This window comes from Archocentrus centrarchus, chromosome 18, assembly GCF_007364275.1.
Source record: "Archocentrus centrarchus isolate MPI-CPG fArcCen1 chromosome 18, fArcCen1, whole genome shotgun sequence".
NCBI lineage: Eukaryota > Metazoa > Chordata > Actinopteri > Cichliformes > Cichlidae > Archocentrus > Archocentrus centrarchus.
The window spans coordinates 7,967,347-7,986,685 of record NC_044363.1 but is presented as its reverse complement, the minus strand read 5'-3'; the positions used below and the strand labels follow the sequence as shown (position 1 = coordinate 7,986,685).

At 37.0% G+C, this 19,339-nt stretch overlaps 2 protein-coding genes across 5 annotated transcripts; one reads left to right on the top strand and one right to left on the bottom strand.

Moving 5' to 3' along the window:
- The first annotated feature begins 828 nt into the window (after positions 1-828).
- Positions 829-10,153, top strand: LOC115796661 (butyrophilin subfamily 1 member A1-like). The gene is made up of 6 exons (XM_030753023.1): positions 829-949; positions 6,801-7,142; positions 7,963-8,250; positions 8,334-8,453; positions 8,572-8,801; positions 10,013-10,153. The coding sequence occupies exons 1-6, from the start codon at positions 829-831 to the stop codon at positions 10,151-10,153; spliced, it is 1,242 nt and encodes a 413-aa protein (XP_030608883.1).
- A 427-nt stretch (positions 10,154-10,580) lies between these two features.
- LOC115797392 (butyrophilin-like protein 1) lies at positions 10,581-18,620 on the bottom strand. Of its 4 annotated transcripts, XM_030753958.1 has the most exons (15): positions 18,588-18,617; positions 18,195-18,297; positions 17,401-17,727; positions 16,499-16,792; positions 16,279-16,398; positions 15,961-16,118; positions 15,761-15,838; positions 14,826-14,912; positions 14,403-14,507; positions 14,003-14,074; positions 13,320-13,436; positions 12,547-12,630; positions 12,090-12,176; positions 11,903-11,945; positions 10,581-11,794 (listed from the first exon to the last, which is right to left on the bottom strand). In XM_030753958.1, exons 1-14 carry the CDS (start codon positions 18,603-18,605, stop codon positions 11,928-11,930), a joined length of 1,668 nt encoding a protein of 555 aa, XP_030609818.1. In that variant the 5' UTR covers positions 18,606-18,617; the 3' UTR covers positions 10,581-11,794; positions 11,903-11,927. The 4 variants fall into 4 exon arrangements, with proteins under 4 accessions (XP_030609818.1, XP_030609819.1, XP_030609817.1 ...); XM_030753959.1 differs by lacking the exon at positions 11,903-11,945 and having other exon boundaries at positions 10,581-11,825; positions 18,384-18,620; XM_030753957.1 differs by lacking the exon at positions 11,903-11,945 and having other exon boundaries at positions 10,581-11,825.
- Between the last annotated feature and the right edge of the window lie 719 nt (positions 18,621-19,339).

The window sequence follows — 19,339 nt, the reverse complement described above, 5'->3', positions numbered from 1 at the left end:
TATCATTCCAGGTTTATTTGACTGCACAATCACAGAAGTATCATGAGTTATAGGTTTCTGTGTGTACTCACATATGTTTTGGCTTTGTCCTCGTGGAAATGTAAGTTACAGCCATACGTTTCAAGACTTATGTGTAGATCCTATTTACTGCAGCATTTTCCTGTCCACTATAACATCATAGTGCTTTTATGCTTTTGTTTGATATTTAATGTTTTATTATTTCTAAAGATGAGGAAATGGAACCAGAAGAGAGAAATCTCCCGATTCAAAAAGTCTCTCAGAAAGGGCTTACGACATTGATTGAACGGGAGACTAATGTGAAGAACAGGACAGATCAACTGAAAACACCCCCTACAATTGTAGAAGAGAGAGCACGAGTACTAGGAAGGAAAAAAACAAAGCCCACACTGACTCAAAATCAACATGTGAGTACTCAGACCACAACTATCCATGAACTTTTCTAACAAATAAATCAACAGCAGTTATGCTCTCACTGCAGATTAAAAAAACAAAACATTTTAGATTCCACAGTAAAAAAATTAAAAAATTAAATGAACACTCCAAAAACAGATCACATGTCAGTGACAGGGAAAAAAATATGCTGGATAACTATATCAATATGGACTGGGTAATGTGTGAGGAACGAAAGGATCCCACATAGTTTGATGAAAAGGAAAAGTATCAACCTAAAGAGGGCTGAATTTAAAGACACTCTTAAAAATAAAGGAAAAAAACAATGCAGCAGGTTAATCCATTTTGCTGAAATTTAATTGCAGCAACTCAAAATGTTACTCAGTATCACCTGATGGCCTCCATGTAGTTGTGTGCATGCCTGACAACATCAGGGGGGATGTCCTCCCAGATCTGAAGCAGTGCATCACTGAGCTCCTGGACAACCTGAGGTGTAACCTGGTGACGCTGGAAGGACCAAACATGCTATTGGATTTAGGTCAGGTGTGCATGGGGGGCATTCAGTAGTATCAATTCCTTCATCCTCCAGGAACTGCCTGGAAACTCTCGCCACATAAGAAACCCAGGTCCCACTGCACCAGTGCAGGTTCTGGCAATGGGTCCAATAGAGCTAACGTTACCTCCATCACCTCAAAGTCCCTGTATTATCCTAACGTTACTGCCTGCTTACATACTACACATTCCCGCTCACTCGGTCCCTTGGTTTCCCTTTCGAAAGCCTGCATCTCTGGCTGCTCCTCTCTGTCCGCTGCTGCTGTCTTCACCTACAGCCTGCTGTTGCTGGAGCATTGCTGTTACAGAGGATGTGGAGACTAGCAGTGAACGTGTCTGTGATCTTTACACATTTTGTAGCAGCTACAGTGACACTCTTCAGTTTCTTCACACGTATCTTCTCCACACCCCCTTTCTGTCTCTTCGGTTTCTCCATATTGCCTCTCCTTTAACACACGCACTCAACTAGCGGGAGTTACAGAGGACCACGCAGAGAAAGGGTGGGGCCGCTGTCGTCCTATATCCTGATTGGTTCAGTCCACTGTCTATATTGAAGATGGGCCAATAGGCCACCCCTCTAAATTGTGGGCTGGTGTCTTCGAAAAAAAAAAAAAAAGAGAAGAAAATAAAATCCAACAGCATCGGCCCCGGAGGACTGTCGGCCCACTGGGCAAATGCCCAGTATACCAGATTACCACTCCAGCCCTGGCCACTACCAAACCGGTCATGCTGAACAATGTTACTGGCAGCATAATGTGCACATGTGCTCTGGGTAAACCTGCTCTCATCTGTGAAAAACACTGTGCCAGTGGTGGATCTGCCAATTCTGGCATTCTATGGAAAATGACAATCAGGCTCCAGAGAGCAGGGCAGTGACCACAGGGCCCACTAGAGGACATCAGGCCTTCAGGCCACCCTCATGAAGTCTGTTTCTGATTGTTTGGTCAGATAAATTTACACCAGTGGCCTGCAGGAGGTCAATTTGTAGCTCTAGCAGTGCTCATCCTGTTTCTCCTTGCACAAAGGAGCAGATACCGGTCCTGCTGATGGGTTAAGGACATGGGTTTTGATTCGTCCTTCTATAGCCCTGTACAGCTCTTCTAGAGTAACTGTCTGTCTCCTGTAAACTCCTCCATGCCCTTGAGACTGTGCTGGAGACACAGCAAACCTGTGTATTGTGCCATCTTGGAGGACTTGGACTACCTGTGCAACCTCTGTAGAGTCCAGGTATCACCTCATGCTGACCCTAGCTAAACGCAAAACTAGTGAAAGTAAGCAGTCAGAAAAAATGAAGGGAGAAAAATGTCAGTGGCCTCCACCTGTTAAACCATTCCTGTTTTGTCTCATTGTTTCTCTTCTCTTCTTTTTTTTATTTCATTAACACCAAAGCAGCTGAAATGCATTGATAACCCCCTCTGCTACTTAGCTGACCAGATCAATATCCAAGAAGGCTAATTGACTTGATGCTATACTCTGATTAAAAAGTGTTTCTTTAATGTTTTTGAGCAGTGTAGCTTTACAGTGGAAAAAAATTCTAAAGTTTGAAGAGATTGCTAAATTATCAGTGAGACAATTCAGGATTTTTTGGGGGGATTACAAAAAATATTGTGCCATTACTCCTGCCACCATGGAAATGTTACAGTTTATAAGCAGTTACCTAACTATTTAGGGAATGCATAAATATTTAAATTTTGTTTTGAAATGTATTAGTTTGATTAATCATTAATCAATTTATTTATTTATTCTTGTTTGGCTTTCTTTATATCAATTCCTACATTTTATATTCTTGGAAATAACAGTAAGTTTATTAAATTTTCCAGACTTCCATAAAACAGAACCTAAAGGATGAACTGGTCTTTCAGTCTTCCATCACCAGTGGATCATTCCCACTTGGAACAGTTTTTGTCCTTATCCTAATACACATTTGTGGAGGTAACTTGTATTCTAATCTCAGTATGACATTGTTTTTGTTTGTCTTTACTTTGATTTTGTCTTTTTCAGTTTCAAAATCCCTTCACTTGTTGGAGAAATTACAAACTTCCCAGCAGAACTTGTTCTAACTCTTGTTCTAATTTCAGGTGATCTGGTTGCAGCTGTATTGAGGGTGTCTCTCCATATGTTTTCTGCTGAAGGCCTCATTGAAATGGGTCTTAGTTTTTCTCTTGCTTTCTATGCCATGTATAAACAGAAATGTAAGTTATAGCCCTTCATTGTTTTATGATGTGCAATATCATTCATTTGGACTAATGTTGAATACTAACTGATACTTTTATTTTTTAGCTTATCCATTAAATATCATAATTTGATGCCATGGTGATGACCCAAATCCCCCATTTTATTCCAATGGGAAAAAGTGACTTTTTGTAATAGACAATTAAGCATTTAATGTTTCAGAAATGTATAATATTTTGCATCAACTTCAGTGGTTCACCCTGGTTAAAAAAGTAAATTACACCCATGTTGTATTTTTGATGGTGTTGCTGTGGAGATGACCAAAATCTATCATTTTAGTATTATGGGTATTCCATATAAAGCAGCCAATGAAGCGACTGCTGTTTTTCACAAGTGGCAGATATTCAAAGGGCTCCAATTGGAAGTTAAACAAGAGGGTTTAACTTCAGCACCAGCACCAGGACGCGGCCACCGAGGGCCTATTATCACCACTTTCAGCTATATTTTAAAATGTATTTAATATAATTTGATGTTATGGTAGGGAGTTTCTGGATATATTCCATATATTTTTTAACATCCTTAGTTAGCTTCTTCAGTAAGTTCTTTGTAATTAATTTGTCATTTTTCTGTGTAATGAATTAATTACTAACTACAGATTACGACACCTTTGTCCCTGCTGTTGATATGGTTTTCCACAAAAGGTGAAAAGGCTGACTTAAAGAAGAACAATATGGAACTGCAAAATGAATCACTGATAAAAGACCAAGAACATAAACATATGGTGAATACAGTGATGGAGGTGAGGAGCCAACTGGAGAACTGGAGGAATCAGCTCAAATTAAAACTCGAGGAAGTGGAGCGAGAGAGACAAGAAAACAAAAAGAGTCTTCAGTCAGTTGAGAATAAAATAACTCAGAAAGACTTTTCTTCTGACAAACCTGAAGCCTTATTAAGAGACAAAGAAACGTTATTATGGACTCAGTGGAAGCTGGACCAGACCAAGAAAGATACTGAAAGACATCTACTGAACACTGAGAAACTGATGGAGCCAATAGATTTTCAGTTACTAGAATGCACCAAAAGAAGAACGTAGATATGCAGATTTGAACTAGATTTGATCAGCTGGAAATACAGCAGTCTATTCACCTGTGATTGGCTGTGGGACCTGTGAGACAACTGAGGCCTTCCATAAGGTTGCACATTTCCTAAAGGGCTGAGTTTTTACAAGTGTTTCAACTCTATTTCTGCATGTACTGCTCTGCAGTAAAATATGTTATTAAAACAAACTACACTGCTAATATTTCAATGCATATATTGTCCATATAAAGGAGAAGCTTACATATTTTGTATTTTATGTGTGTGTGTGTGTGTGTGTGTGTGTGTGTGTGTGTGTGTGTGTGTGTGTGTGTGTGTGTATTTTTAAAAGCTTTTCACAAAAAAGCTGTATTTGCATATAAATGGCTTGTTGATTCTTTAGTTACATAGAGGTAATTTCATAACCAGGCATCAGCAGAGTGTTTAGAGGGAAGATAGATAGATAGATAGATAGATAGATAGATAGATAGATAGATAGATAGATAGATAGATAGATAGATAGATAGATAGATAGATAGATACTGTACGTCAAGCATTTATAGATAGATAGATATTCTCAATTTAACCAAAAAAAATCACATGATCACCATATAAAATCTGGTGGTTCAATGTAAAAATTAAAGCACAGCTTTTTTGAGTTTACTCAACTGCACTACAAAATTTTGGGTTCTACGTTGCTATTTAGTTGGCAAATATTTACACAGTTAAAAATATTAAGTTGAAAGAACTTTATTATTCAGACTTCTAAGTTAGCTCAACTTATTTATTTTTCTCCTAGGTGAACTAGTAAGTTAGCGCACCTAATTACAGTTGTTGTGTCAACTTGATGTTTCTCTTTGGGGTCCAGGTTGCAACACAAAACATGTAATAATGGGAGTAGAGCAGGTGCACCAAAAGGTCCACAAAGACTGAAGTGTGTCTTTCAATTCCTTTACAGATTCCATATTTTATTCTGTTTATGAATTTCTAATTACTGAATAATAATTAATGCTGTTCCAGGACCATAATTAAAACAGACCAATGAAGTTTGTGACATCATAAGACACTGCGACTGAGGGAAACAAACTGGAGAAATGCTAAATACTTAACATAAAACTGACTTGAAACCAGTAAAACTGCTAATGATTTACACATAATGGGTGTGTCTAGTATTAGTGAGTAAGTTCATAGATGGGAGAGCCTGACGCTTAAGGCGGTTTGATATGTAAGAAACTTGCTGCAAGAGAGACTAAGAAAATTCAAACACTACTGAGACATCACGCAAAGTGTTTTTCTCATTAAGTAGACATCAGTTACTTTCTATAATGCCTGGTTGGAGGTAAATAGCTGGCTCAACTTGAATTTATCTGTTCATCCATAATCTATCTTCAAAGATTTTAAGAACACTGTATTACTTGCTGTCTCAACAAAATCAGTTATAAAAGGTTAGGTGAACAATAAAAAAAATGTAATAGTTCAATCTTAATCATTAATCCTTTTTTACAGTGAGTGTGTTCAAAGATCACATATGTTTATATTATTATCTGGTCAACAATGTCTTTGGATTAAATATTAGCCAGTCTTCTTTTGCTAAAACAATAAAACACTTAGCAGTCGGTAACACCCTTTATACATCACCTGATTTTTTATTTTTTTTTGCATTGCTTTTCGTTACCCCTATTTACTTGGAAAAAGTTTTATCTTTTCTTTGCAAGTTTGTAAGGATGAGCTACAGCTTACCTGTCTGTCTATAGTATCCATGCTGGACTGCATTATTGTAAAGCTAACCTTTTTTTTTTTCTTTAGTCTACCAACCTTTTTTTTTATACGTCGTGATCAAAGTACAAATCCTTCTGAGGCTTTTGAACACAGCTTACTGAGGGGACAGGTGTTGTTTTAATGGGCCAACAGGTATTTAAGTTTAGTTGTTCTTTGTTTTGTTGTTTTGATTGTGAAATTGTTGGTGTTATGTTTCATTGTATTCCAACACTTTATGCAAATGACTTAATTTCAAAGAATACAATTCTTGGGGTGGACTGAATGCAGGATTATTATCCGTGGCATTCCAGATGTATGTGCATAGATTATGCTGCCAAATCCCAGTTTTGTTTAAATAAACAATCTAAGTACAGTCAAACCTTTTTGTTCTCAAGTGTTAGCTTCTGTTTTGAAAAAAAAAAAAAACATAATTCAAACATATTTACTGACATATTATATCCATGTCTTTGAACTTTTAGCTCCCAAAGGATTGCTCATCATGGAAGGACTTTTCCTTAAGCCTCTGCTCAGAACAGTCACTGCTTTGGTTTCACTAAACATTGTGATATTATTTCTCCTAACACTCATTTCCAAAGGTAACTGTTAAATAAATATCAGCATATGTTCAACTGAAATATTAAACTTTGATTCATGGAAGCAGAAAGAGAGAATAACTGTAGAATCACTGACTTCAATGTGTTTTTGTTTTTTCTACTTTTACTATTTCTATTCATCAAGTAAATTAATTTACTTCAGGGCAAAGCAAAAGTTAACAGGGCTGGTTGCAGACTTTTACATTTAAATTTAAATTGACTTACTTTTCCCTACTGTAGGTCACTCACAGAAGCTCAGTCTGTCTCAGTCATTAATAGCAGTAGCTGGTGATGACATTGTTTTGCCATGCCAGCTGGAGCCCCCTGTGGATGCTGCTCAGATGACAATCGAGTGGGGGAAACCTGACCTGAACCCCAGATTCGTGTTTGTGTGGCACAATGAACAGGAGCTTCAGACCGACCAGAACACAGCCTACAAGGGACGAGTGTCACTGTCCATCGACAAGCTAAAGCACGGAGACGTTTCACTGAAGCTGTCCAAAGTTAAAATCTCTGATAGTGGACGATACAGATGCTACATTCCAAAAAAGACTAAAGAATATTTTGTTGATCTTCTTGTTGGTAAGAAAATGAATTATTGTGCTGTGTCTTCTTTATGAGCTACGATCAGGTTTCAAATACAGCTGCTTTGTCGAATTACTTGTGTCTCAGTTACACACATAGTGTGCTTTTGCGTTATTACCGTGACATGCTAGGTTCATGGGCACTGTCTGGCAGGTCTCTCACTCACATATGGATATTATATGCTTACATGGTGTCACATTGGGGTTATTTTACCACAAACCAAGATTGCTTTTTAGTGCCTAAGTAAACAGGTAGAGAGAGTTTTAGTGCCAAAACCAGAGAATAAACACTAAAGTCAAGCAGTGAGTGAAAACTGGTGACAAATTCTACCAAAAGTCCATCCCTGATGCTGGAAATGAACCAGCGACTTTGCACTTTTTGGCCAAAATATGTAAATCACTACACAAGAGAGCCAGTATTAAAAGAATGAATAAATAAAAAGAACATAATCTCTTGGTACCTAACATTGCTGCTGCCAGCATGTCATACTAACACATGCACACGGTCACCTTGTGTGTATTCCTGAGATGGCGGGCTCAATATTTGATGCTCTTGATTAAGAAATCTTCACTGAATAGTTAATTAAAAAAATAAAACAAACAAACAAACAAACAAAAAATTGCTAATAATTATGGGGATGTTGATTATTTTTAGAAAAAATAGTTTGAATGTGTGGTTACACAAATCTTAAAATGTGTGATTTGCAATGCTACCAACCCATGCCATGTGCTAAAGATAATTTCAGTACATAGAAAAAAAGGATTCTTTCTATAGTTTGAAGACTGTACTAATGTCTGTTTTTTTTTCTTGTCTCCAGGTGCTTCCTCTCAGCCTGGTGCCAACTTAGCAGGACTCAGTAAATCGAGCAGTCGAGTGATGCTGGACTGTGAGTCTGCAGGCTGGTATCCAGAGCCTGAGCTGCTGTGGTTGGATGCTGAGGGAAACCTCCTCCCTGCTGGACCTACAGAGACCCTCAGAGGTCCTGATGACCTCTATACTGTCAGCAGCAGAGTGACTGTGGAGAAGAGACACAGCAACAACATCACCTGCAGAGTCCAACAGAAGAACATCAACCAGAGCAGAGAGACACACATACATGTTCCAGGTAAAAGGGGGGAAAAAATCTCTTTAAAGAAAACAGCTGAGGTTTGATGTGATGTTTAAATGTTCCTGTTTTTATTGTTTCAGGTGATTTCTTCATGGTTCCATCAAACTGTGTCGTTTCTGTCACCTTTAGTGTGGTTCTGTCCATCGTCTTTGTGCTTGGAGCTGCCATTTTTATGTGGCAATGGAGACAAAATGAAAACCGTGAGTTAATCCTTTTGATTTATTCATAAATTAATTTTACCTCAAAGTTATTGATAATTGTGCTATTTTGAACTTTATAAATACAAAGATATCAGCAGTCTGCTGTTTTTTCCCACAGAGGCAAAGATAAAAGAGAGCAGCACAGAACGTCAGTCTTTGCTGAAAGATCTGGACAACACAAAGGGACGCCTCGATGAGGTGATCAAAGTGTTTCAAAAAACCCAGGAGCATACAGCACAGACGATTCAGGTTCTGAAGGATATTTTGATGAAAATTGAGTCACAGAAACAACAATTTATCAGCCAAACAGAGAAGACAGAAAGAGTGGCTGAGGAGAATGAGAAGAAGGTGAATTCAGTTGATGAAGCTGTTACAAAACAGGGAGATAAAGCAAAGGGATACTTAATGCTAAAAGACATCATGATTGAAGTCAAAGAGGAACTGAATAACAGAAAACAAAATAATCAAAAGCTTGAATTGATTACAGACAAATTAATACAGATGATATCTGCTCAGGTTAATACAATGACAAAAAGGAAAAATGAATTGGAGCGCTGCCTCTCTGTCCTCCAGAAACAAATGCAGGATATAGAGAAGCCGAGAGATGAGACCCAAACTTAGTTTGAGAATCTGCTAAAATCGACATCCTGATGTCCAATCAGTATAGAGGCATTGACCAACGTGACCCACAGAAAGTAAAGCAACAGTGAAAAAAAAAAAGTTAAATTAATAACAATAAAAAACAATAATGCAAGTAATTGAAACATATTAGAAGTGGGTAAATATCATTTTCAGGAGGCTGTTCTGGAGTTTTGGACCTGCGACTGAGAAAGGCCGGTTGGCTGTAAGAATCAGTGAGTGTTTCGAGATCACCAGAAGGTGCTGGTCAGTAGACCTGAGCAGGTGGTGTGGGACATCACATTGTAAATGGTCTCGTACCAATTCTATCCTGAACCAATGTGAGCAGCAGTATTTTAAAACTGATCCTATATATAATCACAAGAATCCATGTAACAGAGTCTAGCAGCAGCATTTTGAACCAGGTGCGGTTGTGTGACAGTATCTTTGTCAGTCATATGATAAATTCCATGAACGCAGTTTGTATGTAATGAAAGCAAAACTCGCTTAAGTCATCCACAGAAATGAATGAACTTTAATTAAAAATCTTAAGTAAAAAAATGGCTTTAATAACTGATTTGACCTGTAAGTTTAAATCAATTTTAATTTTAATTTAATCTTCAAATTATGATGCCAGGATCCCAAAGTATGAATAAGTATTTGGAAGCATAACTGCCTTCTGATGAGTGGGATAAATTACTAAAATTACTTGTTTAGGTAACTTGGTTACAGTGGTAAGTATATGTGGGTGTTGTCAGCATACAAGTGTTTTCTTCTTCAGTTGTTTTTTTAAGCATCTGGTTGCTTTTAGGAGTTAATGTGAGATGTCTGTGTCGGTTCTCAATGATCCAGGTTGTTAATGTCTTTAGCACTGAGATGAAGGCAGCAACTTTTTTAGGTTCCTGTTGACATTTCACCTCTAACCTGAGAGGCTTCCTCAGTTTGAGAAGGTGAATAGGAGTCCCAGATATTTAACCCTTGGTGGGATCAACACCTTAGAGGTGATCCTGAGAGTCACTGAACCACCCTTAGATCATGTGAGCAGTCAGGATGACATTAACCGAGCTGTGAATCAGAGATGACGGTGATCTGTGCACTGAACCTGGATGATGATAAATTAAATAAAAATACTAAATATTGTTTTTATAAATGTGTGTATAAATAGTTCACAACTGGATGACATTTAGAGCTTGTGTCTGTAGATGCTGGTCTTGGTTTTTCTATGTTTGTTTTTTTATATAAAAAAGAATATTTCAGTGTGACATTGGTTACTTATTGGTGTGTATGTGTGAATTTGTAGAGTTAAAAAAATAAAGATTCACTGATATGTAAAAACAACAGATGTGCTGCATATTTGTTCTATTGATTGTTTAAAAGTATTATGACTTTAAATTGAAAAATAAATTCATATAATTTATTGATAAAATACACCTGAGGGTCTGTGGGATTCGTTTTCAGTGTTTATCAAAAGAAAGAAAATACATCATTTGTTATTATTTTAACCTCAGATTCCTCACCCTTCAGTCATTTCCTTTGAACAATATAAAAAATAAGACATTTTAAGTGCCTGATTATGATTATCTCAGCTCCATATAAGCCTGTAAGCAGCCAGAGTGGGGAGAAATATGGATCTCAAAAAAATAATGAAACCGAACGGCCGTCTTGCCCAAGAAATGAGGCACACTGCATATTTGCCAATATAGTGGCAACCAGGGCAACACAAATGGCATTTACTCATGTGCAGGACGTCTGAGGTGCCATCTAGAAATTCATCCACATCAGGAAATCTGTTCAGTCTGTTCCAGATCTATTAAAAATAAGAGTCATAACATTTGTAGACCCAAGATGAACAGGAAGACACAGTATACAGAGGCATCAGGTGCAAGAAATACAAATGCAACACACAGCGACACTGTCCCTCACATGTTTTATAGATTGGCACAAACAGGCCAGTGGGGCTGAGCTGAATAGACTGACATGAATGTGGTACATTTCTATTTCAGTTGCAAGTATTAAACAGTAGTGCTCAAAAATCTTTCTTCATTTATATTTATTGAAGACAAACATGCTTGTTCCACCCGTTGCCTTGGATGTGACTGAGTTTTCTTTTGTTCATTAGTGTGCTCTAATAGTGATAGATTCAAAATATAGATTTACATGTGGTCTGTAGCTGGAACTGAGATAAAGCAGGCATAAGTTAAGCATTTTTTCATAAATTGTTATGAAAGTATTGGTTTAAAAACACAATAATATAGCAGGTCCAGCAGAGCCACCAACATTAACTGAGTAACAAAGATATAACCACACACTGTAAGGGTTAAACTCAGCTGACTGTAGCCTACAGTACTTTGACCTGTCCTCAAACAAGGAAGTCTCCTGATATTTGTCATTCAGCAGTCGTAAAAGTGAGAAGCTGGGAGCTGCATGTTTCAAAATAAAAGTACAAAATGATCAATTTTAAGTCTTTCTTCTATGAAACAAACAAACAAGCGAAGAATAAAAAATACAAAAAAAAGAACACAAAAAACAAAAATGTGTTGAATTTGATATTCAGAAATGTTTCACTTTGATTCAGAAACAGAGTATTTAAGTGTTTACAGAGCGGTACTGTAGGCTGTGACTGTGTTTAAGCTGAGGCTGATCTGCAGACGGTCGTCATGAGCTCCAGCAGATGTCAGGTTCAGCCACACCAGGTAGAGATCAAATGGATCTGAGCGCCATAACTGTAAAGGTATTACATCCAGAGATCACAGACTGACAAACACACAATAACAGGAAGACAGAGAAAGAAAAATGTAACAAAAACTGAAAGAAAAAAGAAAAACACTTACAGTGACGTCCTCACAGCTTTGGCTGTTAACGGCGTACCTTCAGCTGAGAGGATGATAACACAGCTGATCTTTATGCTATCCATCTATGGGCAACATATGCATTTTTCTGGTTTGTGTGTGTGTGAGTGTGTGTGTGTGTGTGTGTACTAGTTTTTAAGTATGTTTAGATTCTTTATGTGAAATTAACCTTGGTCTTCAGCTCAGTCTTCAACGTTTCCACTTCTTTCCCTGCTTCCTCCCTTTTGGACCTTTCCTCCTTCAGCGCCTTCATCAACTGAAATAAGAAAGATTCAATAAAAAGGTATTTTATTTTATTTTATTTCAGTTACATTATCTAACAGCTAATCTTTATTTTGAGAAGCACAAAAGTTACATGCACCATTCAGGTGTAGCAGCCAGTCTATTATTAACTAATGGACATGCACTTTGAAAATACAACAATTTCAACAAACTGAGAGAAAAAGAGTTCAATAGACAAAAAAAAAAAATGAAGAATCAAAGGGTCAGAAATAAAATTAGTTCTTTGTGTAACTGTGTTGCATGTTGTCTGTTTCTATGATGTTAGTTTGATCTCAACACATCTGCAGCATGTGGACTGTGAGAGGAGGATTAAACAACAAAGCACTGATGAAATGTGCATTAACCTCTTCGTTTTTCTTCAGGACTTCCTCCAACTCTGAATCAGTTTTGCCCTGACTTTGCTGCTCCCTGTAGAGCTGCTTATTCAACTGTTAAAGGAGAGAAAAATACATTTATTTTGCATAGATAACAATTGCATCATAGTTTGAATGACAAAACCTATAAATGGCAATTGTAAAGAAGAAAAAGTGGCTGGATCATAACAGTTCCCTGAGTGAATGTACGCTGTGTTAATATTAGTAAACTGTATTGACCTCTAAATAAAAGTGATGATGGTAAAACGCTTGTTTTATGTGACCTGTTATTCTAGGATGTAACAGCAGGACAGATATGATTTTTGCCCCACTTACAGATTTTCTTCTGTTACATGATGAACAATCCAGGCCGTTTGTTACACCTTATCAAACATTTTGTTCATATTTTTTATTCGAGAAAAATATTAAAAGTTGTTGTTCTTGGTTTTGATTAACATTTTAAAAATGTTTAAAAAGACGTTTAACTTCAATGTGTGACCAAGTTTTAAGTAAAGTGATCTAAAAATAATAACAGTCATTTGAAATCTAACTTATTACTGACTGCTGACAGCCACCGTTAGTTTAATACTGCATTTTGTGGACGGTGTCTTCCAAAAAGACTTAGATTTTCACACGTGTCTGCATTTTTTTTTTACAATAAATAAATAGTGATATGGTGTTATTTGTGGTTTATCTGAGGTTGTGCAGTATATAAAAGCAGGTGGACTTTTTTCATAGGATTATAATTGTATGTGTGTGTTTACTTCTTTCTTCAGCTCACTGATCTCAGCTCTCTGCTTCTCCACTTCACAGTGTGCTTTATTCAGTTTTTCATTGGCTTCCTTCTGCTTATCCTCAGCGGCCTGTTGATAACTCTCCAGCTAATAGACAGAAAGATGGAAGCTGATGTCAGATTTATTTATGTAATTACAGCCCGACCAAAACAACGCTGACTGGTTTAAAAGTGTAAGTTAAAATTGGTCCAATGTTTCAGTTTCTTTACAATGTCTCTGTCTTTGTGTATTTTTGAAAGGATTCATGAGAAATAAACTTTTTTTTGTCAGTTGTCCTAGAATCATGAAATTATTAATTCCTTCTGCCTCTGCCCTAAAATATACATCGAGGTCTGAGCTCTATAATTATAAAACTATATGCTACTATTGATGGGGAATGAGGCAGTTATGTGACACATAACTCAAGAAGTGTCTCATTATATAAAAGCATAATTTACATTACATTTTTCTGGAAATCCATTTCATGAACTCAGGGGTAAATTTATTTCTTGTATTATTTCACATGTATCCAATATCAAAAATAAAAATTTAATTTGCTCTCTTTGTGTGTCTTCAGTAAGGTTAGTGTTTAACCAAATGAGTGAATCAAAGCCAACAATTTCTTATTTTAAAATCTCCTCTGTAGTTTATATTTGTAGAAGTTTATGATAAACCTGTTTTCCTTTGGCCTCCAGCTCTGTTTGCAGTTGTTGCATCTCTTTGATAGAAGTCATTAGACGATCCGCCTGAAAAAAAAATGATACACACAAAAAAAAATGTATTCATGCAATGAAAATTCCTCAAGTTATTGCCAAAATTTCATTAGTTGGCTTGGACAAAAAAGACAATTTTTATATATATATATATTTTTTAATCAAATAAAAACTGATACTTTGATTTGTTAAAAAAAAACAAATAAAAAAAATTTAATTAAACCTTGAGCACTGATCTCGTAGCCAATCAGAAATCAGTGTTTGTTTGTTTTTCCCTTAGCATCTATCAACATACATGAAGCTCCAACCTGAGATTCTCCAGCACACTGTGTGATACTTGGTGTCAGATGTGTGTATTTACGTGTCTTTTAAGCTGATCGTTCTCCTCTGTCTTGTTGTCCAGCTGTTTTTGTGTCTCCTTCAGTTTTTCACTCCACTTCTCATCAGCTTGTTTGTGATTCTCTGGCTAAAAAAAACAAAGAGACAGTTTGAACAGGAACTAACTTAAAGACTGTTTAGAAACAGGAATCATCCTCCTGCGAGCTGTTTTACTTTTGTCTTTATCAATGTAGAAACTCAGATGCTGGATTAAACACAGATTTGTGTAAATCATATTGTTTCTTTTTTTGTTGTTTCAGTTTCACGTTGTGCATATTGGAGACTTGTCAGGTTTATAATTAAGATGAGTTAATTATGTATTATCTAAAGTTAAGTTATAGAGAGCAGGAACATGGCATGACATTAAAGGGTCTAGAAATAAATATATAAAGAAAAATAGATTAACCTCCTGCTTTAAAAGTGGGACTTCTCTCACAGCGTCCTCCCTCCTCTGCTGGTTATTGTTCAGGGTTTTGAAGGGATTCAAAAAGGGCTGAGGTGAAGCAGAGAAGCACAACTGACATGTGAGTCTTTATTTGTTAGGATACATGAGCAAACATGCTTCAAAATGTTATTAAAATTAGTATTAAAGTGATGGAGTGTTGGAGTGGAGTGCAGTGTTACTGCTTGCCAAAGGAAACCAGGATGACTGGGCTGCAGCAGCTTGATTTCCCTCCAAATGGGAGTGAAGAGACACACATGTGGTTACTTATAAACAGACTCACACCTATTTCTGTTTTCATAAATGTTATTGATTATTTTGGTGCTCAAAATAATAGTATAATTCTTCCAGAAAATACAGCACAGTCAGATGGAAGAATAAATCCATTAATGTAAAAGTCTGGTCACTCAGTATATTCAAGGAGCTGACCTGACATTTTGGCTGCATAACGTTGCTGAAGTTAGACTTGACTAACTGAAGCAACCCCAGATATTAACACTGGACCCACAGGGTTAAACTTTAGGTATTGGCTATAACTTCATCCATCGTGATCATGATCACTGAAGACTGCATTTCCTCGTTGAAGATATTGGTTCACTATTATCCTCACAAATCTGAACAATGTGTTTGGGCGGTTCTTGACCCAATTTTAATGGTTTCATCAAATGCCTCAGTTGTATTATTTGCTTGATGAAGGTCTGTAATTTCATTCTTCTGAAATAAAGTAACATATTTTCCACAAACACAGGATGTCTTCCAACATGTTTGTTTCAGAAATGAAAAGCTGCTCACTGCATCATTTGGGGTTAAATAATGTTTTGTCAGATGAAACAGTTGCTTAGTTAAATCCAGGTAGTTTGTTTTACACTTGTTCTAAAATGAATTAAATTTAGACCAACCTGTTTTTGCTCAGATCTAATCGTCTCCTCTTCATCCATCATGTCTTCCACAGCCTCCTCCTCTTTCTCACTGAACAACTGAAAACAAATAAACACATAAATAAAAAGAAACATCAGGATGGCCTCTGAATTTGATCACAGGTCTTCGTGTCACTAACTTGTTCATTTACTGAACCTGTGATCACGCTGCTGTTTCTTACATGGTTGCTTGTCTTTTCTCCTCCCACTGAAGGATCCAGTGGCTCTGATTCACCTGTCATTAGTTTTTCATGCTCCTGTCCTTCCTGATTTACGTCCTTTTTGGAGTAAATGTGTTTTTCTCCCTTCTCCATATAATCCCACTCGTTGCTCCTTGTCTCTGTGTAAAATTAAAACAGTGGTAATAAGAACCAGATAGCCTGATCACTGCATATCTTTTATTCTGATTCAATTTAATTTGGGATTTATTTCAAACAATACACCATTCTCTACTGAACACAAGAGGAGAAAGTACTAGAGTTTATTAATTTGTGACTTACTGATTGTGTGTCGTCCCCATTTAAACATAAACACACCACATGCTGATGCTAAAACGGTGCAAACAGCCAAACAAACAATGATGGGCACTGCAGAACTGCATGTGAGCCCAAAGAAATCATCTGCAATGAGAACATGTGAAAGAATAAAGTATTTAGATGAAACTCGACTTATTTTCAACCAAAATCAGCATCATTATAAATACTGAAAAACTACATTTACCTGGAACATGTATGTGTGTCTCTCTGCTCTGGTTGATGTTCTTCTGTTGGACTCTGCAGGTGATGTTGTTGCTGTGTCTCTTCTCCACAGTCACTCTGCTGCTGACAGTATAGAGGTCATCAGGACCTCTGAGGGTCTCTGTAGGTCCAGCAGAGAGGAGGTGTCCCTCAGCGTCCAACCACAGCAGCTCAGGCTCTGGATACCAGCCTGCAGACTCACAGGTTAATATCACTCCACTCTGGTCTTTATCCACTCCTGACAAACTGATGACGGGCAAGGAGATGTTAACTGATGCTAAGAAGAAAGGGAAAAATAATTAGCTGCTATTAGAAGAAGTATATTCATAAAATTGTAACATCTACACAGACATTTTATGAAGTCAGGTCCATAAGTATTTGGACAGTGTCATTTTCCCTCTGTACATTACCACAGTAGATCAATCACAGCATTAGTGGAGTGCAGACTTAACTTTAATTGTGTCCAGACCTCAGGAGGTCCCATTTTCAGAGGCTCAAAAGTCATTGGACAAACTGTAATGACTGTGAATGATTATTTTAAATACTTTTTACAGTGTGATTGTGTGTGATGATATCATTTGCACTGTAACATGGAAATGGATAACAACCCCAAACTACTGGATCAGTTTTGCAGCATTTTTTTCCATGTGTAATTCACCAGATAATAACAAAGGAACTAGTCATTGAATTGCTTGTCAGACAACTGCCCCATCACCTTTGAGCATCTGAAAATGAGGGAGTGTGATTCTAAAACACTGACTCAATAATGAAATCATGCACTTCAATCATATCTTGTTTTTTTGTTCCCATTGCTGTGTAGTATAGAAACAAACTACAAAAGTTGTCTCTGTCCAAATACTTATGGATCTAATTATAAGTACTTACCAACAACTAGCTGAATGACTGATTTCGTTTCCAGTGCTGGAATAAAACATCTGTACGTGCCCTGGTCAGATACTTTTACTTTAGAGAGTTTCAGTGAAATGTTTCCGTGTTTCAGCTCATCAGGAAACAGGGATGTTCTCCCTACAAATGACTGATGCTTTTTATCCACGAGCTCCTGACCAGAGCGCCACACCAGAACAAACCTGGGGTTCAGGTCAGGTCGCGTCCACTCCAATGTAAAGTCAGGTTCATATACAGTGGGGTCAACGTGACAGGGTAAACTGATGTCAGCACCAAGTGCTCCCACTTTTAACACAGGAGCCTGACCTAAAAAGACAAAGTCTGTGTTATTTTTGTGATGAAATCATTATTATTTATTTTAATAAGCAAGTTTGTTTTTTACTCTGCAGCACGTTGTGCCATCAGTAAGTCATCATAATAATAAATAATAATTAATAGAATATAAGCATTAGAATATAAAAATTTCAGGTGTTTGGTTGCCATCATGCTTACTTAAGGGTTTCTGTAAAAACTCCATAACTTATTTCTGTAATACTGTATATATTATAGTCTGTATATTTATATCTATGCTGGCTGTTTGTTGACTTTACATTAGCCCTGTTGGGCCCTCTCTGTGACCTAGCAAAAACCTTTATACCAGTAATTCGTATCAGTATTATAATTTAATAATATTGTACACTGCTTTTAATATTTTTAAACTAAAATAAAGAAGAATACATTACCATGAAAGCTTTCATGTATAGCAGTTTATTATAATAATAGGCCTTGTTTACCTCTGCATGTGTCTGTTAGGAGAAACTGAAAAACCAGCAGAGTGAGGATTCGGGATTGAGATCTAAGTGGAAGATTTTCCATTTGGACAAATATCAGAGAAGCCTGAAAATAAACACAAAAGTAAAGAAAAAGGTTAATGTTAATTACATCTTTTAACACACTGTGTAAACATATTTATCAGCGTTTACCTTGTTTTGAACTTTGTCAGGCTGAAACCGTCATATGTGAGGTGTGGCAGTGTCAGAGTAGAGTCCAGTATCTATTATCACTGACTAAAACTTGACCATCACAGGTATGCTTTTAAATTAAGAGACCCCAGAACAGCCACAGGACTGTATATTCATAGCAGGTTTGATTGTTTTTAGAGGACATTTCAACAAACAGCTACATACCTGAACGTCGAAGTTCATTCATGATCTCATGTGTAAATCATTGACAGGTACCTACGGAGTGCAGCAGTGTCCATAAAGGAGACAAAAGCAATGGTTGTTTCTTCTGTGCGGACATTTCTGACGTCCTCTGTCAACAATAAAATCTGTTAAAAGATCAAGAATATTTTTAGTCAGGAACTCACCCGTTACAGGACAAGGAATCTGCAGTTTTCAAGTAATTTTATAAATCATTTTATTTATGTAGTATGATAGTGAGGATCACTGGTTGAAAAACATGTCAGGGCCTTGGGGAGTAGACTCCCTTTACCATCAGCTCTTTGGGGTGGAGTGCAGCAGGTTCTCCAGATGATCCTCAGAGTCTGTTCAGACAGATCTTCTGCACTCAGGCTCAACTCTGAACATTTAAAAGTGTTGTTCACACTGAAGCACATGTTTCCATAATGTCAGGAAATAAACTGTTACTCAGAAACCTGTAGGATGCATCCCATAATCCATTCAACATGCTGCCTATATTGACAACCCAGAGCTGGCTTGATTCATAAGGATTTCCTGGACTTAAAAGCAGCATAAAATGTTTCACGTCCAACTCGATATTTGACCTCAATGCAGAAATACATGAGGTTAAGTTTTTTGACTAATATTGAACCACTTTATCAGGAGCAGATAAAAGTTCAGATGCATGAATTAAGTTGTGTGTCTCATTTATTTATACTTGAAAAGAAAGTTTTACACCCACCATATGAATGATTTTT